The 26,019-nt window shown below is 42.4% G+C and overlaps 1 protein-coding gene across 1 annotated transcript in view; it reads right to left on the bottom strand.

Moving 5' to 3' along the window:
- Window positions 1-2,213: 2,213 nt before the first annotated feature.
- The window catches only part of FRZB (frizzled related protein), a 48,324-nt gene continuing 24,518 nt past the window's right edge, over window positions 2,214-26,019 (bottom strand). The window contains exons 3-6 of the mRNA XM_066575749.1: window positions 6,446-6,511; window positions 3,946-4,150; window positions 3,746-3,809; window positions 2,214-2,598 (exon numbers count right to left, since the gene is read on the bottom strand). Of these exons, the coding sequence (XP_066431846.1) occupies window positions 2,503-2,598; window positions 3,746-3,809; window positions 3,946-4,150; window positions 6,446-6,511 (431 nt within the window). The 3' untranslated portion in view covers window positions 2,214-2,502. The remainder of the gene's footprint in view (window positions 2,599-3,745; window positions 3,810-3,945; window positions 4,151-6,445; window positions 6,512-26,019) is intronic.

The following is a 26,019-nucleotide window of genomic DNA, read 5'->3' as shown; positions in this document are numbered from 1 at the left end:
CGGAGCGGGGAGCTGCAGGGGAGAGTGGGGAGGAACGGAGGGGAGATCTTTCTCTCCCTCTCTCCCGCCCGCTGTCCCCTGCTCCCCGCTGCGACTCACCTGTCAGCCGCAGCGGCACCCGAATCTTCAGGGACGAGCACAGCGATACTTGGATAAAGCAAATTACTCGAGCGAGTAGTGCTTTTCCGAGTACGCTCGCTCATCTCTAATCGCAACACAAGGGAGAAAGGACATTTTGGGAAACTTTCTATTCTTGCCTGTACTTGGATCTGTTGCCATTTTTGATAAATGATGGTTAGTGTTGAGCGAGCCGAACCAGTAAAAATCTGTTTCAGGTTGAATGTCAGTAAAAGTTCAATTCATCATGAACCGTAACTGAACTTTTAGCAAAGTTCTACCAAAACAGGGTTCTACTGGTGCGGTTTGCTCAACACTAGTCCTGGACACTGGTGTATAACACTGTCTAACAGTCATAAAAGTTCAGAGTTAAACACCAGTTTTAGGGGTTTTGGTGAATTTCTTTCTCTGTTCTAACTAATTCTGGCCAAACCAAATTTTTCAAACATTCACTCAGCCAGTGTGCATGTAGACTAAAACATACACCTAAAATGGGCATATATGAGTAAATCAGAAGCTACAGAAAAATCCAAAGTGTGATCGTTTTTACTTATAGGAATATTCCCATGTGTCTGTACTGTTGCAACGAACATATGAAAAGGTCCCATTACATAGTAGCATAGTTACATAGTAACGTAGTAACATAGTATGTTAGGCTGAAAGAAGACCATGTCCATCCAGTTCAGCCTGTTTCCATTCCCTCCTTATTGATCCAGAGGAAGGCAAAAAAAACAATGAGACAGAAGTCAATTTAGCCCATTGGGGGAGAAAGAAAATAGCTACCTGACTCCATAATGGCAATCAGAATAATCCCTGGATCAATGTTTGAAAGTTCTTACTCCAAGATCCGGATCAACAACCCCGCTGGTTATTTAATGTCTATATCCTGTAATATCATAGCGCTCTAGAAAGACATCTAGTCCCCTCTTAAACTCCTCAGTCGATTTTGCCAACATCACGTCCTCAGGCAGAGAATTCCACAGTCTCACTGCTCTTACAGTAAAGAACCCTCTTCTGTGTTATTGTAACTGAGATGTGACATTTGATAAATTTTGACATTAATACAGTATATGTTCAATGCTTTTTAGACAATGTTTGATGCAACAAATGAAAAATAATCAAGACATATCATGCAATTTGGGGCTATAGCTCTGACCTCTGATTTACTATTACATGGCCATTAATATATATGCCTTGAGTGGCATATAAATGGTGGAGTAAATGTTACTGAAGGTTCTCAGAAGTGGAAATAGGTGAGATAATAAAGTGTGATCTATAGTTCCTATCAGTCATCCTATAAAGCTGGTCATACTAATTGAACCACTGAAGGAACAATCTGGTCTGTTGAATGCTCATTCCGCAGAGGCAGCCATACACATCATATCTACATTGGCCGTCACAGTTGTTGAAACCGGTTATGAATGTTCAATGACACAGAGTGACGGATGAAAGCTCTTTCAGGGAACCTTCTTTCAATGATCTGTCTTTGAATGAAAGCATTTCCATCTGACTATGGGAAATTTCTAACATGGACAACTTCTTTCAAGATAATGACGGTCTGTTGTTAGTCAGGTAAAACAATAGCACTCTGTTAAATTTTACTGACACACGTGATCTTTTTTGTTAAAATTGTCCATTTTGATAAATGTTAGTCTAATGTGTATGGGCATCTTAAAGAGCATGACTGTCAACTAGAGATGAGCGAGTACGCTTGGATAAGTCAGTTACTCGAGCGAGCCTCGCTCTTCTTGAGTAACTGCATTCTTGTCCGAGCGCACTCGAGGGGGGGGGTGTGGCGGGGGTGAGCAGGGGGCGGCGGGGAGTAGCGGGAAGGAAAGAGAGATCTCTCTCACTCTTTCCCCCACTACCCCCCACTATTCCCTGCCGCCATTCCCCCGAGCACGCTCGGACAAGAATGCAGTTACTCAAGAAGAGCGAGGCTCGCTCGAGCAACTGATTTATCCCAGCGTGCTTGCTCATCTCTACTATCAACCCCTCCCCAACCTTAAATGGCTGGAAGACGGGAACAGCAGATTGCAACGAGTACATGGGTATTAGGTTAGGATATTTAAGCATAATGCAGGACCGGGAGCAAATACGATTAGTAGATCAGATATTTATTGAACATGAATTCTGTCTCATCCACTGAGTTGCTTCATTCCTTACAAATAAAGAAAACTTTAACATCTCTAGAAGTGGAATAAATCTATTGCTTAGTAATCCGTGCAAATATAAAAGAGGGGGGAAAAAACTACAATCGACTACAATATCTTGTAGTAAACAATAGGTTATAACGTGCAATAGTGCAATTTCTTCTTTGCTGCTCCAACAATGCAAATCTTTGTATAAAAGTCCAGAGAGTTTTATATACATCCTTCCATAGGTCTAGCTATACATTTGTCTTGAGTTGCTGTTTTTATTGGCGTTTGGTGGAACAGGAGATTTGCTTTTTCGAGGGCGACGCAGTTTCTGATCCCAACGCTGCAAAATAGAAAAGAAAATAATGTAAAGAGTGAAATAAGATTGATGATTATATCCATACTGTAATACAAGAATTCTGCTGCCTGGACTGTAGACAATGTGTACAACGTGCCACTGTTTTATGGGCACTGCTATGTAGCATTACAGGGGTACAATACTTTGTGTGGCACTGTCAGGTTGGTGCATTCTGTTGTGTGATACACTTTGTAAGCCCAGCCATGGGGTACGATGGGCACAATTGTCGTTAATTGACCAACTGCCTTATGAACAAAAATTGCCACTTTGTTGTGTGGGTGTAAAGAGGGTGAGCGTTGCCCCACATCCTTTCCTTACACATGCATCGGCTAGTAGCCATATATCTAATAAAGCTGAGTGCTGTGAGGAAGCCCCACCCTCTCTTGTCGGGATGGGGCAGCAAAAAATGGCTAAGCGCCGGTTGGGGAAGTGTCAGTGTCCATCAGTAAAGCACCTGTAGCACTGTGTAAAGGCTCCTTCACCGGCCTGAGGCACAGCCGGGTAGGAGAGGCGGAAGAGGGGAGCAGTGAGTGCTGGTTTAAGGACCCAACCTCCCTTCTAGACCAGTGTCAGGGAAACAAAGGCACTTCAGATGCCATGTTTGTGAAGCCCAGTGTGGAGCTACTGGGAGGGGTTGAATATAGGACACCAGTACAGAGATATAGTGCTGGATCAGTCTTTTTGACTACATCCTGAATAATAATCTACCATTTGAAAAAAGGAAAATGTGGCTGTATTTTATGATGAAGTGCCAAATGAAAAGAACTTTTAGTTTGGATGGGTCTTTTGCAAGGCTATGAGCTCCACTTTCCAATGGAGCCCTGTGTGGCGTAGAGAACTAAGGCAGCAGAGATAAAGCCCTAAACTCTCACACATGACCTGAAGGTTGCAAGTTCAACCCACATGGTTCAGGTAGCCGGCTCAAGGTTGATCAGCCTTACATCCTCCCGAGGTCGGGAGCTTGGTGGGGAGTAATAAATAAATTACCTGAAAGCGCTGCGGAATAAGTTGGCGCAATACAAATAGCAATATTTATTCTTCATTTCCTATACGCAGGTACATGTATGTACTTCTACAGTACTGTATAATCCAATTTCGGAGCTGCCGGTCTACTGTTAATTTGTATTCTTACCGAAATTTTCTTTGCAAGACGATCCCTCCATCTCTCAGCCAGGGAACCTTCTACTAGCAGAAGTCTGTTATGAAACAAGACAGATATTTAAATGTATTGCCTTTCTGGTTGTAGACTTGCTTTGGATTCACAGGAAAATTTGCAGCCAAAAATTGACAATGTTTAAAGATACACAACTAAAGAGTAAAAGTTTATATTACCTGGTCCGCTCTTTGTCTTCATATCCCATTATTATATACTCCTCATTGACCACCAGCTGTGGGCACAGGCAGCCAGAGTTTGTGTACAGGGTGACGGTATCTTTCGGAATGTTCACCAAGGAAGACTTCAGAATCTCCTTGACCTCTACAACTGCGGTGGCATCATGGCATTTCACCTTCACTTCTTTCACTTTGGCGCGGATTACTGGATAAAGCAAAGGAAAGATAAATTCTCGGTCCTAAATTAATTTTTAGAAACATGATTAATAATGAAGACTTAAGTGTTGCCAAGTTGTTTTACCCGTCTCTGTCATCAGCAAAGTGCCAGCCCTTTGCTCTATGCTTTCATCTGACTGTATCAGCTGGACTATAAGGCCGTCTTCACACACAGCTACAACATTTCGCCAGCATTTACAGTCCAAGCCATGTGGAAAAAAAATCCAAAAATGTCATTCACGGGGTATGGGAATTTTCTGCAACGAATCCAGTGTTTTTTGAAAAAGCACTGCAGATTCCCAATCCACAGCATGCCTATCTATGCTGCGGATTTCAACCTTTGAAATGTAGGGGTTAGAATTTGCATCCGATCTGCAACTAAATGACAGCAAGATTTGCACCATTAGGGTGTGGATTTGGCCACTGTGGATTTCTTGAATATTTGCTGCGGGGCTTCTGCTGTGAAATGCCCAGGACTAATATACTGTGTGTGAGAAGGTGGCCTTAGGGAGTCGTTTGTCATGATTTTCATAATCTCTGTTGTTTTTACAACATGATGTGGATTTACCCCAATTCTGAATATCATTCATCAAAGATGCGAAAAAGTTCAGTGGATCATTGGTAGGCGTACCAAGAAATAGTTATAAAGGTCCTCCTAGCACATTATAAACAAGTGAAGTGAAGAAAGTGTGTGAGCAGTGTCTCCAATTTGATGTTTATGACACAGCAATTACTGTAGTCATAGATGATGGTAGAACAAACGCAATCCTCCCCCAACCCCAATCCTTGGAAGGCCCGGGTTCCAGTCCAATTTTCACTACATGGGTAAACACATATGCAATTCCTTTCCGGTTGTCTAATTTCACTAGAGCGGTGATAATGTGCACACCTTTCAGCTAATAATGGGATCAAACCCTACTAAGATTTGGGATCTGTGGGGAACTCAATGTCCAGCCAGACAGCCATCAATATGACTTTTACTACACATCTGATCGACTGGATGCTTCGTTTAACAACACTTTACAGACCAACCCGGAGGGACAGAGGACCAACACAGGGGAGATCTCTTGCTGATTATGGTGATTTTTGGTACCGCATAAAAGATGCGATCACCCAGCTTACGAGCATTTGCCCCTTTGTTGAGTGATCAGCGGTACCTTCACACAGGCAGATGATTGGGTGAACAAATGTTAAGGTGAATATTCCTCCATGATTATCTGCCCAAGTAAAACGTCCTTAACTGTCAGGTTTCCTCCAGATCACATGTGATCAACCCAACTAAAGAACACTTCATTATCAGTTTATTGTTAAAGAGGTTTGCCATGGAAATACTACTGATGACCTATTCACCAGATAGGTCATCAATAGTTGTTCAGTTGGGGTCCAACGCTCAGGACCACAGCGATCCACTGATTGTGAGCCCACTGTCAGCACAGGAATACACAGAAGTACGGAGCGAAGGTGCTGGCGCAGCTCTCATTGATCAATTGTCAAGTAGGGATTTTCCAAACTGGAGAACTGCTTTGAAGAGAAAAAATTAAATTGATCTCATAATTAAAAGAGACCAAACCTTAAATGGGAAAATTGGCTTCTACCTCGTTGGTTTTTTTTGCCTTCCTCTGGATCAACATTGGGGGGTAATAAGCTGAACTGGATTGATAAGTCTTTTTTCGGCCTTACATACTACCCGGTTTCCCTGAAAATAAGACATACTCTCAAAATAAGCCCTACCCTGATTTTTTTCTGGATTTGCGGGGAGGCTTGAAATTTAAGCCTAACCCTGAAAATAAGCCCTGGCTGCATTACAATAAAGAAAAAAAAGGAATATATTACCTAGGAGGCTTGGTCCGGGTCCCTCCCACTGCTCTACAGAACCCCGACATGCTTCTTGCAATCCTTGGACACCCACAGAAGATGACTTCCTGGTTTTTTACAGGATTCATAAATCCAACTTCCAGCAAGCGATGGCTCAAATTGGTTCTCAAGCGCTGCTAGCCAATCAATGCAGCGCTCAATGAAGCAATGCGATAGTTGTGATTGCTTTTCAAGAGCTGCCATCACATTGTGGGATTTATGAATTGGCCAATCAATGCCGCAGCACAGCACATCGGAGCTCAGGAGAGAAGTGGGAGAGACCTGGACCGAGCCTGCTAGGTAGTATAATAAGACCTCCCCCGAAAATAAGAGCAAGCATCTCTTTGGGAGAAAAAAATAATATAAGTCAGGGTCTTATTTTTGGGGAAAAACACTGTATGTTACCACGTTATTCCGTTTTCTCACTCACCATAGTTGTAGTTATTCTTGAGATAGGTCTTCTGTGAAGCTTTCATTGGCTTACATTTACAATGCTCTGAAAGAAAAAAGAAAATGGTATTAAGACTGAAATGGTAAAGGCACATGGGAATGGCATCATAATCACAAATGGGTTAGATTTATGTGTAATTCCTCATCTAATCTAAATTCATTCATTAACCCTTTCCAAACCAATTTGTATCCTGGTTTTCCTAGGGGGCTTACTCTTTTTTTTGCTATTATACAACGGCTAAAGCCAGTACTGCATGAGGTGACACGTTGGATAGGCTCCGACAACAGAGAGGCTGGCAAAATACAGTAAGAGAACCCCGACGGATGTCTTCCAACATTAGCGCTATGCAGCCTTAAACCATAATGTCTTCAGAGGTCAGACAGTGGATTGGAAAGGGTTAAAATGAGGCATACAGATGACCCGATACTATTTTACTAGACCATGATAGCCTTGGAAAGTAATCTATCTGATTTTTTTTCATTAGCAGTGCATATATAGAGGACTACAAGAAGTAGTCCTTGATATTACTATTGTGCCTATTATTTGCGCAGGCACACGCACAAAAAACACTCCTTCACAGCGCAAATATGTTGCGCTGGAGTGAACGTTTTTGCGCTTATGCTCATCTGAAGGCCGGCTTCACACGGGCGTATTTGTACAAATATTTGCGTGCACAAAATTTGTGCGTGCAATACACAAAAAATAGAACCCATTGATTTAAATGGTTTTAGTCACATTACAATATTTTTTGCACGCATTTCCGTGGCGCAACCAAAAAATAGAACATGTTCTATTTTTCCGTGTATTTTCACACCAAAGGTCCCCATTGAAGTCAATGGTGGTGCGCAAATGTGTGTGCGATACGCAAGTACATGTGTAAAACACTGCGTAATTCTGCTGGAAAAAGAACACAACTGGAACTAATTAGCCATTTTAATTGGTGCGTTTGTTTGCCACGTGCAAATGAACATGTCTTGTGGTAGCAAAAAGTACAGTAAAATACGCTGATGCGCACGCAAAAAAAAAACTGCGTCCAGGTGCGCACAAATACGCTCATGCTAAGCCGGCCCTATTAATATACTCTCTACTAGTGAGTTAAGCATACCAACAATACCACTAATACTGGGCTAAGTTTTTTCCCTGTGGCCCAGGGTAATGTATGGGTACGTGGGGACAAATCACAATCATTCCATTTGAGTGCTGGGAAGTAGACTTATAGTATTCCACATTTTATACATTGTGACACCCATCATGATTTCTATGTTATTTTATGTAGATCCTGTAACCTGACCTATGTGGGATGCACAATTAGGAACACACAGCCGGCATACAAAGAAACCATTCACACACGTCCGCTGCTGCAGAGCATTTTATGGAAACACATGGCGGGTCCCTTCAATCCCTTTGTTACAAAGGTATTGAAATAGTTAAGAAACCATCAAGAGGAGGTAATTGGAGGAGACAAGTTTTCGGTACGGACGCATTTTGGGTTCTCAATTTAAGAACAAGATTTCCATTAGAAAAGAACCATAAAAATGATTTATAGGGTTAATGCATGTTTCTAGCAAAATTAGTATGCAAATTACTTTGCTAATAAGTACCTGTTCCATATGAAAATCATTACTGAACTACATTACTAAACATCCTGAGCAAATCCCCCCTCCTTATAACATACCCCGCCCCTCCTAATACACGTCTCGACTATTGCCTACCTATGGCACCCCACATTCTCCATTATGTCTACCTTGTACACCCCTTCCCCTGAACCTCCTGCATCACCCTGGCACAGACCCCCCCCCCATCCCTATTGTCTCTTATTTCATTATCACATGTAATTGTTGTTCCATTCGTGTCCGTGAATACCCCCATCTGCGGAATAAGTTGGCGCAATACAAATAAAGATTGTTATTATTTATTACGTTGTGATTGGTGAGCTTTGATTTTAAACGTTACACTGTTTTTAAGGTCATGTATGCCGTGAACAAGGACCCGGATGATCCAAAACACGTGAGCCCTCTTTCACACGAGCGGCATGTTGACGCAAAGTAGGAACGTCAAAAAAATTGCGTCTACTAAAACCAATGAATCCCTTGGTCACAGCTATTCTCTGTTCATGCAATTTCATGCTCCAATAGTCACAATTTTTTAGCGCAGCAATCGGAGCGTCAAAACAACGCTTCTGTGAAGGAGGCCTAAGGATTGATCACTGTTAGAGATGAGCGAGTGTACTCGTTAAGGCAAATTACTTGAGAGAGTATCGACATTTTCGAGTACAGGCCTGCTTGCCCGAAAAGATTCGGGGTGCGGCAGGGGAGAGCGGGTGGGAATGGGGTGGGGGGGGTCTCTCTCACTCTCTCTCCCCCCGCTCACCCCTGCTCACTCCCGCAACTCACCGCTCACCCCCCCTGGCCCCCGAATCTTTTCGGGCAAGCAGGCATGTAGGCATGTACTCGAAAATGGCGATACTCGCTCGAGTAATTTGCCTTAACGAGTACGCTTGCTCATCTCTAATCACTGTACCATGACACCTCTCTTGTACTTAACGCTGTGGAATAAGTTGGCGCTATATAAATAAAGATTATTATTATTTATTATTTTAACATGGTACAAAAAAGCAAGAAGTTTTTATGGAATTTTGGATACGCCAAATTTCAAGTGTACAGCTTGAGAGACCACGGAGGCCAGTAATAGGCTACAGTGGTCACGTGTATGTGTGGAACGTCACCGCTGTGGTCAAAGTAAATAAAGACGAGTGGTGCAGAAGGAGCAGACCGATGGGGGATTGGTGCGCTGAGTTTTTCCTAACCATTTCCTACCCTCTCCTCATTAGCTCAATAACTTGGAAAACCCTTTAACTAGTCATCAGTAAGAACTGATAAAGCCAGAGTGTATTTTTGGCTTTAGTATTTTCTTCAGTTTCAAGTGACAATCACATGATCCCAACCTTTGGTCAACCAGCCAAAATGAAATAGGGAATTGCATGAATAGCAATTACTCTAATATAGGTTATTATATAATAGCTCTCTTTAGCCTTTTCTAATTCAATTTGTATCCTCATTTTCCTAGGGGGCTTACTCTTTTTCAGCCATTATACAACAGCGCTATCTGCTGGCTAAAGCCAGTACTGCATCGGGTGACACAGATAGGCTGCGACAGCAGAGAGGCTGGCAATATACAGTAAGAGAACCTTAAGGAACGTCTTTTATCATTGCAGCTGTACAGCCTTGAATCATAATGTTTTCAGACGTCAGACAGTGGATTGGAAAGGGTTAATACGGAAGGTCATCCACATTCATATACTTTGCTTTGCAAATCTGAAATCTTTGCAAATCAGCAGAACAAAGGATTTGCCGAGAAATGAAAATACATTTTAATTAGCCCCGCAAGTGTATCAGAGCGCTCCCTTTGTAATCCAATAATAATGCTATCTAAGGGAATCGCTACCCGTTGTAGTGTGTGTAGGTATATGTATTGAGGCCAGAGCTTTGTGTTGGTGTCGCGGGGGCTGCTAGGTGACACAGCTTACAGGATCCGATGTAGACGACAGTTACACAATAACAAACATTCATTTCATGGTAAAAGAAAACAATATCATGCAATGGAAAGTAGTAATTAAAGAAGCAACTTGCGCGGAACCCTGCAGAATCCCGGCTACATCTAACTAAAACCCACCACTTTGCTGTTACTTGTATCTGGAAATAACAATTTTTCTCACTTCGCATAAAATAATTAAAATGTTAACACATTTAAAGTAAGATAATTTGGACATCATCCCACTTGCTGAGAACGATGCTTGTGGCTTGATGCACCCTGCCCATAAATAACAATTACTTTCTGCAAAGTGTGAATTTGCAAAGGCTCTAATATTAGTGTCTGATAGTCCAGACTCGATTCCGGTAAAATTCACTGTTCCAGTTGCTCAATCGGATACTCGAGCCCTTTTAGGAATGTCCAGTGTCCCAAAGGAAAGTATTTATTGTATTATCCTGGTAGCTGGCCTGCTTAGTCCTGTAAAAGTCGCTATAAGTGTGCAGAATATTTAGTGAGTTTAACGCTTTCCAATCCAATTTGTATTCTGGTTTTCCTATTTTTCTGCTGTTATACAATGGCGCTATATGCTGGCTAAAGCCAGTACTCCATGAGGTGACACGTTGGATAGGCTCCAACAGCAGAGAGGCCAGCGATATACAGTAAGAGAACCCCAACAGGCGTCTTCCAACATCGGAGCTGTACAGCCTTAAATCAATGTCTTCAGAGGTCAGACAGTGGATTGGAAAGGGTTAATAAGACTCAACTCAGTGACAGCGAATTCCGCAATGTCGTCCTGGGCGGTACCGTGCAGTTCCACTGAGTTGTGCTTTTTGGAGCCCAGTGGGAGTTGGCCCTAGAACAGGCATCCGCTGTTTTTGTGGGCCTTGCACTGATCACACCTTTGGGCTATGCTCTGGCACTCAGCACTCCCACTTTCTTCCTTACTCTGCTCTCTGGTACCATTGCCCCTCTCCTTCTCTACACAGTCTCACATCTTGTCTGGTGTCATAGTAAAATTTCATTTTATATATGGTGGCTGAGTCACCTTCCCTGGCTAGTCCTCTAGGGGTCATGTCACAAGGGGTTGGAGCATGACTTCCTGCGCTGACAAGAGCTTCCTCTCTCAGCACTGTTTCTAGGTCCCTCCCTGCCGCTGTCCTGGCAAAGAGTACAAGCCTTGTGTTGGGTGCTGCCCGCTCTTTCCCAATCCTCTTACGTGTCTCCTTCCTGGCCAGGTCCAACACCAGAGAAAGGGGTCGGGGCTAAGTCCTGGCAACCAGGACCGCCTCTCAGTAAGGAGGAAAAAGGGCGCAGCCCTGCTCTGCCTTATATAGGTGTTAATTAACCCCTCAGTAGTGTTTCATCTATATTGAGCATTTGAAATTGCGGTGATGGTGTACAGTTGATTCAAAATTTTCAAAGTTATTTAAAATTGTACCTTACACTGTCACTTTAAGGACTTAAAATGAAAAGAGTTTAGTACCATATAAGCCAGTAGAGCAAAGTGTGATTGTTCTCAGTAAGAAAAACCAAGTAATCTTGTAGATATGATACCTTTAAATGGCTAACAAAAATACATGATGTTCATGCGAGCTTTAGGATCCTCTCAGAATCCTTCTTCAGGAATAATGAAACAGATTTGGATTTGATCATATGTATATGTGCCCCATCCAAATCTGTTTCATTATACTGGAAGGAGGATTCGAAAGCTCGCAATAACATCATGTATAAGTTAGCCATTAAAATGTATCTACAAGATTACTTGGCTTCTCTTACTGAGAGCGATCACATTTTAAGGACTTATTCTCAAGGGCATATTTTTGGTCCCTGTGCTGTCTGTTTCTGTAATAAAAATGAAAGTCAATGGGGCTGTTACCACATGCAATTTTTCTACACGGACTAATGTCCTCGTAAAAAAAAAATCACAGTTTGCCCTGTTTTTGCCCATTTTCATTTACTGTATTCACCTATTCAAATTAATGATAGGGTAATAAAGAATAAGAAGCGTTGTTGCGAAGGACGTTGCTGAAACAGCATGAGGCGTCGTTCAAACGACCGTATGCGTTCTTATGCTCGTACGTACGTAATGAAAAATCACATGAAAGAATAGCCACTATCAAGGTCCGTTCTTAATTAGCGTGTCATCTGCCATTCGCACGTTGCTGCGTGATGGCAAAAAAGTGCAGAATGATGGGGAAAATCATGACATTTTGTAAATTTGCACAAGGCCACAACATAACAAAATGTAAAAAAAGTGAAAGAGTGTGAAGACTCTCTGGACCCACTGCAATTTTACTTACCATTAGTCTTAGGGCTTATTTAGATGACCATATATCGGCTCGGTTTTCACGCCGAGCCGATATACGGTGTCCTTGTCTGCAGGGGGGATGGAAGAGCCAGGAGCAGAAACTGAGCTCCCACCCCTTCCCGGCCCCTCGCCACTATTTGCAATGGTAGGGGAGGGGCGGAACTAAGTCTTGCCCCCTCCTATTGCAAATAGTGGCGAGGGGCGGAGAGGGGGCAGGAGCTCAGTTCCTGCTCCTGGCTATTCTATCCTCCTCCCCCTGCAGACAAGGCCACAGTATATCGGCTCGGTGTGAAAACCGAGCCGATATACAGTCATCTGAAATAGCCCTTAAGCGAACCAAACCAGTAGAATCCTGTTTTGGGTCAAACTTTGCAAAAAATTTAGTTTGGCACAAACTTTAGCAAAGTTCTACATGAAACCGAGTTCTACGTGTTCAGTTTGTTCAACACTAGTTCTGAACACTGGTATAAAACACTGTCGAAGATCCATAAAAACCCAATTAGCACTCTCTTTAACACACGGCTTTTATGAATCTTAGGCTGGATTCACACGAACGTATATCGACTCGGTTCTCACGCCGAGCCGATATACGTCATCCTCATCTGCTGGGTGGGAGGATGGAAGAGCCAGGAGCAGGAACTGAGCTCCCGCCCCCTCTCTGCCTCCTCTCCGCCTCTCTGCACTATTTGCAATGGGGAGAGGCGGGGTGGGGGCAGGGGCTAATTCTCGAAACTTAGCCCCGCCCACGCCCCACCTCCTTTCATTGCAAATAGTGCAGGGGGCGGAGAGAGGGTGGAGAGGAGGCAGAGAGGAGCTCAGTTCCTGCTCCTGGCTCTTCCATCCTCCCCCCCCCCCCCCCCTGCAGATGAGGACGACGTATATCGGCTTGGCGTGAAAACCAGCCTTAGACAGTGTTATTCACAAGTTTTACGGGTCTTTGTAAACTTTTGGTTCGGTTCGAACTCATTCGGACTGAACCAAACTTTTTGTAGAAGTTTAGCGAACTGGCCAAACCAAACTTTTCAAACGTTTGCTTATTACTACTCACTATGCACTTGCACTTCAGCACTCAGCTGCTTGAGGTTGTGTCGTCTCCTGCTGTGTGACCGAGAAGTTGTTAGTCTTAGATGCTTCACTTTCACCATAACAGAACATATGGATCATAAATCTCACAAATTGAGTTACAACAGAAGTGGCATCTAATCACAATGATGCCATTGTGCCGAGGGCTTCAGTATGACCCATATTACTGCCAATGTTTTTCTATTGAGATTATATGACTTTGTGGTTGATTTTATATACTTTTCGAAATGGTTTTGACTGAAACACCTGAACTCAATAATCATGAGGGCTGTTTACTTACTTTGGCCATATAGTATATATTAACATAATCTCCACTAGATTATAAATACACAATATCATACAACCAGTCTACATGTTTGACAGGGAAATTCTTCTCCATGTACTTTATGATGCTGGTAATTTTAGTGTCATTTTCTCTGCACTCTTACTGACCTCGTATCCCTATAGAATAAGCAACTCATTGAAATTCAGTCAATGCCTGCTGTGTCTATAGCACTGTATCTGCCAGACATTCTGCCAACATTTGTGCTTGCTTTCAGGGGAATGAATTGTGATGTTTTTGCTCTATCAAACATTGCAGGGCAGCAAGTGTTTTTTTGCTATTCCGTGTCAAATGCCAGTACGAGAAAATGAGAAAACGTAAAAGTTACATCAGGAATTTGGGAATTTAAAATGCACTTTTTTGTGACAACAAAAAGGCGAAAAATACTATATTGAACCGATTCTTTATTTATATACAGTAGCGTCAACATATTCTACAGCTCACTATGGGTGTATTCTCACGGCCGTATGCGTATTTCAACCTGTGAATACGCAGTATAGTCACAGGCTGAAATACGCTCATTCATTCTTATTATCTTTGTTTTACACCATTTGTGTCCCACTGGGGGACTTACAGTACAGCACTGATGATCGCTGTGATAAGGCATTGCAGGGCTACTGCCCTGTAATGCCTTATTGCTAATACAGCGATCACAGGCTATGGCAATATAGGACGCCAGTATCTGGTGTCCTGTTGCCATGGCAACCAGTCGGGCTCTCTGCGATTATATCGCGAGAACCCGGTGACGTCAGAGAGAGAGCGCGCTCCCTCTGTGAACTCTTCCCATGCCGCAATCTACATAGATCGCGGCAGGGAAGGGGTTAACAGCGGGGGGGGGGGGGGAGCATCTCCGATGCACCCCCGCTGTTGCACCGGGAGGCCGGCTATGACTGACAGCTGGCTCCCGCTGCGGGATAGCGCAGGATCACTTATGATCTTGCACTATCCCTAGGACGTAAGTTGACGCACTGTTGCGGGGAAGTACCCCGCTGCCAGGACGTAAACTTACGCCCTGGAGCGGGAAGGGGTTAAACTGCCCATTTGTGAGACTGAAAAAGTTACGCCATGATTTCCATGGCATATAATATGGACTTTGTAGTACAATACATTTCTCACAATTCAGATAATGTTGCGGTGGTTCTGGGATCTGTTCCCTTCTAGTCATCTGGTTCAGGTCTTGTATTTGGTTCTCTTCATCTTCTGGCTCTGGTGGGAGTGGTTTTAGGTAAGGCTTGCTTGGTTTCACCTGTGGGTAGTTTGGGAGGGATATTTAACCTTGCCTTGAACTTAGCTCTTTGCTGTTTAATTCAGTTCTTCCTCTGACTGTGGTGAAAGATAGAGGTTGGTGCTGGATCTCCCACTTTCCTGATTTTTCATAAAGATAAGTACAGAGGTTACTATTGTTGATATCTTGTTCTCTGTGGTTTTCTCCTCTCCCATGTAGGGTCTGCTAGTGACCAAGGTGTGTGCTCAGGTTCACCCTTATTAGGGTGGGTTATCTGCATATAGGCAGGTTTTGTTCTCTGTGGTTTTCTCCTCTCCCATGTAGGCTCTGCTAGTGACAAAGGTGTGTGCTCAGGTTCACCCTTGTTAGGGTGGGTTATCTGCATATAGGCAGGTTTTGTTCTCTGTGGTTTTCTCCTCTCCCATGTAGGTTCTGCTAGTGACCAAGGTGTGTGCTCAGGTTCACCCTTGTTAGGGTGGGTTATCTGCATATAGGCAGGTCTTGTTCTCTGTGGTTTTCTCCTCTCCCATGTAGGGTCTGCTAGTGACCAAGGTACGTGCTCAGGTTCACCCTTGTTAGGGTGGGTTATCTGCATATAGGCAGGTCTTGTTCTCTGTGGTTTTCTCCTCTCCCATGTAGGGTCTGCTAGTGACAAAGGTGTGTGCTCAGGTTCACCCTTGTTAGGGTGGGTTATCTGCATATAGGCAGGTCTTGTTCTCTGTGGTTTTCTCCTCTCCCATGTAGGGTCTGCTAGTGACCAAGGTACGTGCTCAGGTTCACCCTTGTTAGGGGGGGTTATTGCATATAGACAGGTCCCTTTCCTGGGTAAAGGATGCAAACAGACAGTGTTTCCCTGGTGTCTTCTTTATTGTTTACCACTGTTTTGTGTGCACTTACAATCTGTTTGTTCATAGTTGGTGAGTCTTTCAGGTTTTCAGATTCAGTGCATCCAGATTGGACGTGACACTTACAGCTTAAAAATATTTGCATGAGTAAGTCAGGCACAGAGTTAGGCCTCTAGAAATACACAGTAATGACACAGTAGTGTGGAGAAGAAATAGGAATCTATAATTTATACCACTTCTTCCAGTGACCATTCAAGCAACAGTGACCAACACTGTAATAACTCATGAACTAGACAGCAAAATTGTTACTTCAGTGTTCTGCTATTAGGCCTTCACATACACTTCTAGAGAACGGAAAATCCTTTTAGAACAAGAGGACTATGCAAACTTTAAACATATTTACGAAGTGTTGTTTACATATTTGCAAAAATGTGCACACCCCGATAGAAATTAAAATGCATCTACTTCTTAGTGCGCAGCCACTTATTTCATCATAAGCTTGGTTGTTATCATGGCACACACAGGACATATCATCAATCAGGTCTAATTTGTGAATATGCCATAATACATAGACTGTCCCCAAACCAGTACCAAATCGGCTTGTCCTTTGCAAGACCTTGAAAGTGTCACAGCATAGGAGGATTCTCCATTGGGCTTGGGTGGGCCAGGCTGATGTGTACAGTACTACCATAATAAAGTAAAAGAAAAGAAAATTGCAATAATATGTCCTTACACATAAATATGTTATTTTAAATGAGCCAATTATACAGGAATCAAATTAAATAACAGCTTAAACCCCCAGCAGTTTAGGACAAGCAATAGTCATTCTGTAGGAAAAGGACACTACAGTTTTGGACAAACAGAGCTCATTTTACTAACTGTAGCTCTGGTTCTATCAGGGCTCCCAACATGCTTTTGGTGTCATTTTTAAGCTAAGATTCTTGTCATGTCAGCTTTTACACAAAAAGCATGTCAGCCCTTATGGGACCGGAGTGGAGTTAGGAATAGTGAACTCACAGTTTTCAGTGAGTGTGTGCAAAGCAAAAAAAGGAGGGGGTTGAGGGTAGGACCACCTCTCAGCAGAGAAGATCTGTGATTCTACCATATCTCCTCCTGCCCCAAGAGAGGGATGACATACATTTTTGTTCATATTATTACCTACCAACAATCAGAGAGCATATTTGCTCTCTAATTGTCACATGTAGGGTTCTTTCCCCCAGAAAAAGAATGAAATTATGAAGACTTGCTCATCTAATTACCTCTGCAGATGCTACACTCTGCTGACCATGGCAGCTAAACATTTTTAAAGAAAAAAAAAGGTTAAAGCCTTTTCCCCCTTATACACAGAGCTTTAATTATTGAAAAAAATGAAAAAAGAACCCCCTGCGTAATTGTTATTGCCACATCCATAACAATCCGTACTATAAAATATTATATTTATCCAGCACAGTAAATTTTGTAAAAAAATAAACCCAAAAATGCCAAAAGAGTATCATGGGACGTCACAGCAGCCTGTAAACAAAGACAGCAGAGACCGGAGCCGTCAAGAGCAATCAGAGTAAGCTCTGATTTCTTATTTTAATGGATGGGAGACCTGGTGACAGGGGTTTTCTTAACTCGGACAACCTCTTTAAGTTACCAAGGAGTTAAAAATGCACTTATGGCCATTCAGTTCTGCGTCAAATATATTTACATGAGACATGAATCCAAAATCTACAATAAAAATGGTCATTTTCGGGAGGGTTTTACCAATTTTAATGTGATTGTTGGAATTAAAGGGGTTTTCCAATATAAAAAAATGTTAACAGCTGGGCCTGGTATAGAAAAAAAAAAAAACAGCCACAATACTTACCTGTTGGCAGCCGCCCAAGAAACAGCTGCGTGGCTCCGGTGGCAGACTGTGCAATTATTTTTTGTCCAAAAAAACGGAAACCTGACAAAATGGAAGCCTTTACGTTTTTTTTTAAATTTTTTTAAACCTTATTGAAATCAATAGGGAAAAAAACTAATCCATTTATTTCCATTTTATCTCAGTTTCCCTCTTTCAAAAACGAAGCAGAGAGATGGAATCCCTGAACTGAGCCCTAACGCAGGTGTGAAAGCAGCCGTACACATTGCAGTATAACACGCAGGCTACTACTGTCTAAGTAGAAAAGCAGAAATTGCTGTTTTGTAAGACAGGAATAACTTACTGGAATGCTGCTGATGCATGCCGAGCTGTGCTGGTAAAGTTAGACATTTTTCACTCTGAGACAGATTCCCTTTGGTCAAAACATATTTGGGCACTGTTCACTACACTCTCTATGCCAAATGACCAAAAATGGTTACAATGTTTAAAGTACAAGTGTGTAGAAATGAATGAACAAAGAAGGCATTCTAAAGACAAAGTTTACTGTGGATGAAAAATGTAACCTTGGTTCTCTGCTGGTCTGGATTTCAGACCACTTCCTCTCCCCATCAGGAAAATTGCAGGTCTCAGGTCCCAGGAAATGTCATCTGAGCACTATGTCTGAGTGCTTCTGTTTCGTCTTATAGGGATTCTATGATATTGACTATGTCTCACATTTTCACTTAATTAAACTGAACATATTTTCATATTTGGTAAAAGAAATGTTATTTAGCTGAAGCAGTAATGAAAGGTGCTTTCCTCCATTGAAACAAACTTCTACTCTCCTATACTAAAGATTTGTGCTATTAAAAAATAACTTAAAGGGAACCCGTCAGCATTTTCTACCCATCTAAAGTAAATAAAGAAGCACACCAAAGTATTACAATTTCCAGAAATAATTTCTTATGCTTCTCTATGGCAGCATACCTTTGCAAATCATCTTTAAAAAATTCTTGCCCTCTATGATGATTCCCAAAGTCCGGTCCAGTTTGGTGGGCCTGGATGAACTCTTCTGGTTGGAGTCTTTTAAATAAGCCTACCCATTCCGACTGGGGAGTATCCACGTCATCCTCATGTGCATCAGAAAGTTACATACCAGCACATGCAGAGATGATGTAGCCTTTTTGTGGGCAGATTTATTGCTATCTTCTGTGCATGTGCCGGTCCACAACCTTCTGGCGCATGCGTGGATGACGAGGGAACTTAGCAGCCAGAGTGGACAGGCTTATTCAAAAGACTGAGTGAGTCCAGGCCCGCCCTCTGGACCAGAAGGCAGGATTTACCATACAGTACTGGAGATGTTAAAAAATGACTTGCAAAGCTATGCATTCATAGGGAAGTCTAAGTCAGGTATTTATGGAAATTGAGGTAATCCCTTAGCGTGCTCCTGTAGTTACTTTTAGTAGGGTAGTAGAAAATGCTGACTGGTTGCTTCTAAAGCGATATTCCAGTATCAATGAATGAAGATTCATTCTATAATAAAACAATGTACACATTTCCAGTATACTTGCTTTATCGTTTGATAAGAGATAGATATACTGATAGATATCTGCGATAGGCACACAGGTGCAATGATATTACAATATGTGTATTAAAGCATGTATTCCAATTAGCTGAGGATCTAGGGGCTCATCACAAGACCAGGACAGGCTTTCATGTCTTTAGTCATGAAAGCCGATGGTTCTTTCTGGGTTCCATCTAGATCCTGTTCTTGGGGACCCAGATGGAACCTGAGATACTACATAAATGTAGCTTTAGATATCATGTTGGTCAAGCTATCATTTGGTTGACTGCTACGGTATCCCCTCATATGCATGTTTCTTAATAGCTAGAAGGGATTAACGCGCTGCCAGATACCTCTGTCAGCAGTAGTGCTGAGCAAACCGAAAAGTCAAAGAAGTGGGCTGCGCTGGGCTCTCCCTAGCGTTATCATGTAGACTAACCACTCCTCTCCTTGCTTGTATATAGGGAGAGAGCTGTCAGTTTACATACTGCGGGCGGGGATAGCTCGGCGCCTCTCGCCTCTTTGACTCGGACACTCTATTCCTGAGTTAAAACAGGCAAACTTTAAAGTGTATTTATCCTGAAACGCTGCAGCTTTTCCAAATAACACATACATGAGGGCAATGTGTAGATCTGTCTCAGGTTCATGCTGCCACGGTGACAGGTTCCCTTTGAAGGATCTACATTGGAGTAGTGCCGAAATCTCTATTTTTTTTGAATGGAGGGCTACTGAACCTATATCTGTAAAGACTTGATACACAGCATTTACCTATCTTTGTGCTGCTGATTTCTTTATATGGATACACATTATATTGTCAGCCAGTCATACAGAAATTAGAAGTAGCACCCTACATTCAATGCAAATAAGTAGGATGGAACTATACCTCTGCAACACCACCTATTGGATGGCAAGATTCCATTAAATCAATGTCCGACCCTTTATACAGGTCTTTATAACAATGATTGGGAATTGAAAACCAAGCCAGAAGCCATATACAGACAGCTGTTTGGGGGTTTTGCCCCTAATCAGTGTGCAGTAGGATTCTGGATTCGTTTTCAATTCCCAATCTTTGTTATAAGGACCTGTATAAAGGGTCGGACATTGATTTGCAGGAATGCTGCCATCCAATAGGTGGCGCTGCAGAGGTATAGTTCCATCTCCCTTATTTGCATATATTTCCCAGAGGAACATGGATGGCCTTATAAGTCTCTTTACTCACCTCCTAGGTGTCTCCACACACCTTATAGATACTCTCCTTAAGGGGAGATGAAACCCTTTCCGACCTTACATTCAGCTAATGTGTACAGCCAGCTCTAGGATACTATATATTCACACACTGCAGATTTGTTGTAGAAATTTCAATGAACTGTAATGGGGCTTGCAGAAATCCATGCATACATGGTAGAAACAACTCATCCAGATGTGTGAAAATTATTTTCAGATGCAGAAATTTCGCTACTCGGATCTGTCATGTGTGAATATACCATTAAGGAGCAGGCATACAGACTCCTGTAAATGACATCACAATTGCTTTAGACACTACTCATGTCTAGTATTATGTATGGACAGAATCAATGGTTACTGCTTAGCTACCAATGTGCCATTGTTTGCTGAAGTTTTGAGGAATGCTCAGATGACCATGTGGCAATGCCCTCTGATGGAGTCACATAGCAGATACTTACAAACCTTCTCTGAGCATACTCTAGTTAGCATAAATCTGCCATTGTGCAATAAGGCCAATTGGGCAACTAAAGTCTACAGTTCTAAAAGTAAATAACTTTTATGCTAGATTAGAAGCTGCTAGAGTGAGTCAAGCAGGTGAAAATGTTTCTGCAGGCTCTCAGAAGTGATAAACTAGTGACCATTGGGGTAATGTCATGGTGTGTCCACTTGTGCTACTGATTATTTTAGCTCTACAAGTGTCCATTAATTTGGCTGGCTGTGGGGTAGATTAGCTCAGACGGCCAATCATGGGTCTGTGCATGCATATTCCGGCCCCTCCTCTCAGAGGGCATCGGTAATTGTCCTGATATCATTTGGGTTGAGCATACATACATAGATCTCTTCATGTTTGTCTCTTGTCTGCATCCAGTTCTTTTCTTATCTGTCATCTGTTTAAGTTTGTCATTTCTGAATTATGTCTTAAACCCTATGAGTTGTTGGACATATGAACCCTGCCCTGTCCAATGGGTTCTTGGATGCCTGAACCCTGTCTTGTTTGAACTCTGTTCTATGAGTTGTTGGACACATGAACCCTGCCCTGTCCAATGGGTTCTTGGATGCCTGAACCCTGTCTTGTTTGAACTCTGTCCTATGAGTTGTTAGACACATGAACCCTGCCCTGTCCAATGGGTTCTTGGATGCCTGAACCCTGTCTTGTTTGAACTCTGTTCTATGAGTTGTTGGACACATGAACCCTGCCTTGCCCATTGGGTTCTTGGATGCCTAAACCCTGTCTTGTCTGAACTCCGTCCACATGGGATGTCAGATGCCTGAATCTTGTCTCATCTGACTGCTATCTGACTTCTACTCTAAACTTTGATGTATTGCTGCCTGTAGACTCTTGTCATATGGTGCTTGGGGTCTTGTGCTCTATTGTTTACACCAGTCAGTTTTTATGGCAGTATAACAAATGATAGGCGAACAAATTATAGTTCGTCGTTCAGTCAGACAGTGTTTACGCTGAATGATTATTCAGTTTCGCAATATACTGAACAACAGTCCTTCAATGTTAAAGGACCCTTAAAGTACCTTTACACGGGGCAACTATTGCCTGAATTCTTGCTGGAAACAGTGCATTTGGGCAATAATCGGCCCATATACACGCAGCCATAGACAGGGCACTGAGCAGGAAATCGCTCACCTATCGGAGTTACTTGGTTTCTAGCAGAACTAAAAACCAAGCAACTATTGGGCAGGGTAAACAGGAGTTGCTCAATGTCTGAGCGATTCCTGTTTACTGTGAATGGAGGTGGGCAGCTAGAATAATCCCCGGTCGCTCCGTCTTTATACACAGAATGACTAGCGCTCCTGTTGGTAGCCCAGGAGTGATAGCCAGGCAGTCGTCCATGAGATGGCTGTGGGGCACTTATGCGTCCAACAGATGTCCCGTGTAAAGCTACCTTTACTCTCACTTTAGGGATAGCATAGTAATATCGAATATCAGCAGTGTATAAAATGTTAGACAATATTGTATAAGTACAGGGGAAGGTAGATAAAACTTTTCTAAATTTCAAATTTGATTTTTGGACTTAGAAACCGTCCAAGACTGATATATTAGACAACATTTGAATACAAGAGGGTCCTACAAAACGTCTGAAGGTTAAGTAGAGACTAGTAGAGTTCACAAGTAATATGAGCCCAGTCAAAAATCCAGTTACGGTCATCTAATACAATGAGATTAGCAGAGAAGGATTACATGGCATGTATTGTATGTAATTGCTTTAGGCATGTGAACTGAATTAACAGAGTGACCCCGTAATTCATAATTATCATATTACATCAATGGATGTTTCTCCATAATTAATGTTCGAAGAATTGACATATTCAACTTTTCTCACAGCTGACACTCGACAATAGCTATGATCAGCGTAAATGCTGACCGTGGCTATTAACCCTGTAGATCCAATGAGATCGCGAGGTGTTGTTCGGTTGCTATGGCAGCTTGGGGCCTTCAAGAGGGCCCTCAGCTCTGCTATGGTTTTCTATCAAGCCATACCTGTGGTGTGGCTTGATTGTCAGATTGTGATATAGTGTAATACAGTGCTTATGCATTTTACTACATTATACTGCCGGAGCGATCAAACCTTCAAGTTCAAGTCCCATATGGGGACTAAAAAAATAAATGTAAAAATTTGATTTAAAAATATTTTATTTTAATATAAATAATTAATTAAAAAAAACATTAACAATCCTTTTCCCTATATTTATAATAAGAAAAATCAAAACAAAAACATATTTGGTATCGCTGCACCATAAAAGTCCAATCTATCAAAGTGATCCATTATTTACCCCGCACGGTGAACATCATCCAGAAAAAAAAAACACAAAACACCAGAATTATGCTCTTTGTTCACCCTGTCGCCAAGAAAAACATGTATTAAAAAGCGATCAAAAAGTCATATGTACTCCAAAATGGTACCAATAGAAACTACAGGACGTCTCACAAAAAACAAGCCTTCACACAGTTGCGTCATCGGGAAAGTAAAAAGTTATGGCTGTCAGAAGATGGTGGCAGGAAATAGTTTAATGTTTTTCCAAAGCTATTATATATTTTTTTAAGTAGTACAGCAAAAAAAACAGAAGAATTTGATATCGCAGTAATTGTATTGACCAATAGAATAAACAGATCTCCTGCATGGGTGCCCCCACACGGGTTCCGCAAATCAGATCTGCCCGTGTGCATGAGACCGAAAGCTGTTAGCAAGCTTTTGTCGGCAGATGTTGAAAACACTGAATATTCAAGGAAGTATATAAATGAATAAATTAGATAAACTCCAATAAAGTGCAAGAAGTGACCATAAACAAAGTGCAAAGTTCAGCACAATGAGAGGAGCACAAGCAAAAATGCTATTAAGGAAGCAATGGAGAAATTAGTAATGTGACATCTAATCACAAAAAGGGAGTACTGAATATAATAAGAAAGATACTGAGTTCTTGAAAATGAGAGATACTGTAATTTTTCCAATAGCTATGCTACAAAGATAAACCCTATATGTATCGCTCTTGTACTGTACCCGTGGCGAGGCTGTATGCAGTAGCGATAGGCATGGAATGTGTGTTGTCGCACATTATTTTTGTGAGTCTCAGATTATATGGTTTTTGGTTTAAAATCCTTAAAAATAAATTGGGAGTTGTTTGTTTTGTCTTTTAATAAAATGTAATATTATTATATTTCAAGCACTTTTCAAGTATCTACAACTGAGTCCTGGTTTTACAAGCTTTACTTGCCTTTAAAGGAATCAGTCAGCATCATATCTCCTCCGCTAAAGAAACTGACCCTCGACCCGACTAACACTGACAACTACCGACCCATCTCAAATCTCCCCTTCATCTCCAAACTTTTAGAGCACCAAGTCTATTCCCGCCTCCCACTCTTTCTCTCTGACAACTCTCTCCTCGACCCCCTACAGTCCGGCTTCCACCCCCTGCACTCAACTGAAACCGCCCTCACAAAAGTGTCAGTCGACCTCTTGATGGCCAAATCGAATGGCGACTACTCCATACTAATCCTCCTTGACCTCTCCGCAGCATTCGACACTGTTGATCACGACCTCTAGTCGCAATGGTTCACTCAATCAGAGGACACTGCTCTTTCATGGTTCTCCTCCTACCTCTCTGATCACTCATTCAGCATCTCCATCGCTGGTTTCACCTCCTCGCTGCCCCTCGTTGTTGGGGTTCCCCAGGGCTCGTTCTTCGGCCCCCTTCTCTTCTCTATCTACACAGCCCCAATTGGTCGAACCATCTGCAGATTTGGCCTACAATACCATCTCTATGCAGACAACACCCAGTTTACACCTCCTCCCGCAACATCTCAGCATCATTCCTCCAAAACATCACCGACTGTCTATCCGTTGTCTCAAATACCATGTCCTACATCTTTCTCAGACTTAACCTCTCAAAAACTGACCTTCTCGTCTTTACGCCCTCAACCATAGAATCATAGAATGGTAGAGTTGGAAGGGACCTCCAGAGTCATCTGGTCCAACCCTCTGCTCAGTGCAGCATTCACTAAATCATCCCAGACAGATATTTGTCCGGCCTTTGTTTGAACACTTCTATTGAAGGAGAACTCACCACCTCTGGTGGTAACTTGTTCCCCTCATTGATCACCCTCACTGTCAGAAAGGTTTTTCTAATATCTAATTTGTGTCTCCTCCCTTTCAGTTTCATCCCATTGCTTCTAGTCTTTCCTTGTGCAAATGAGAATAGGGCTGATCTCTCTGCACTGTGACAGCGCTTCAGATATTTGTAGACCCCTATTAAGTCTCCTCTCAGCCTTCTTTTTTGCAAGCTAAACATCCCCAGATCCTTTAACCGTTCCTCATAGGCCATGGTTTGCAGACCGCTCACCATCTTGGTAAGTCTTCTCTGAACTTGCTCCAGTTTGTCTATGTCTTTTTTAAAGTGGGGTGCACAGAACTGGATACAGTATTCCAGATGAGTTCTGACTAAAAAGGAGTAGAGGCAAAAAAAATATCTCACGTGATCTAGACTCTATGCTTCTCTTAATACATCCCAGAATTGTGTTTGCCTATTTGGCTGCTGCATCACATTGTTGACTCATGTTCAGTCTATGATCTATTAGTATACCCAAGTCTTTTTCACATTTGCTACTGCTTAGCCCAATTCCTCCCATTCTGTATGTGTTTTTTCTATTCATTTTTCGTGCCCAGATGTAGGACCTCCCCCCAACATATCCATCAGTATCTGGCACCATCATAACACCCAGACAGCACGTCTGCTGTCTTGGGTTCACACTGGATTTTGAGCTCTCCTTTACCCCACACATCCAATCACTGGCCCGAACATGCCACCTGCACCTTTAGGAACATTGCAAAAATCTGGCCACTTCTTACCTCGGACACGCTAAAGACTCTCATTGTCACCCTCAAATATTCTCTGCTCAACTACTGCAATTCGCTGCAAATCTGCCTTCCCTGCACCAGACTCTCCCCTCTCCAATCCATATTAAACGCGGAAGCTAGACTCCTCTTTCTATCTAGCCACATCTCAGATGCTTCAGCACTATGCAAGTTGCTGTACTGACTGCCCATCCACTATAGAACTCAATTTAAACTCCTCACCCACAAAGGCGCTGTGCTGCCATACATCGCTTCCCTCC

This window comes from Eleutherodactylus coqui, chromosome 8 (genome assembly GCF_035609145.1).
Source record: "Eleutherodactylus coqui strain aEleCoq1 chromosome 8, aEleCoq1.hap1, whole genome shotgun sequence".
NCBI lineage: Eukaryota > Metazoa > Chordata > Amphibia > Anura > Eleutherodactylidae > Eleutherodactylus > Eleutherodactylus coqui.
The sequence above is the reverse complement of the archived record's forward strand: the minus strand, read 5'-3'. Positions and strand labels throughout refer to the sequence as shown.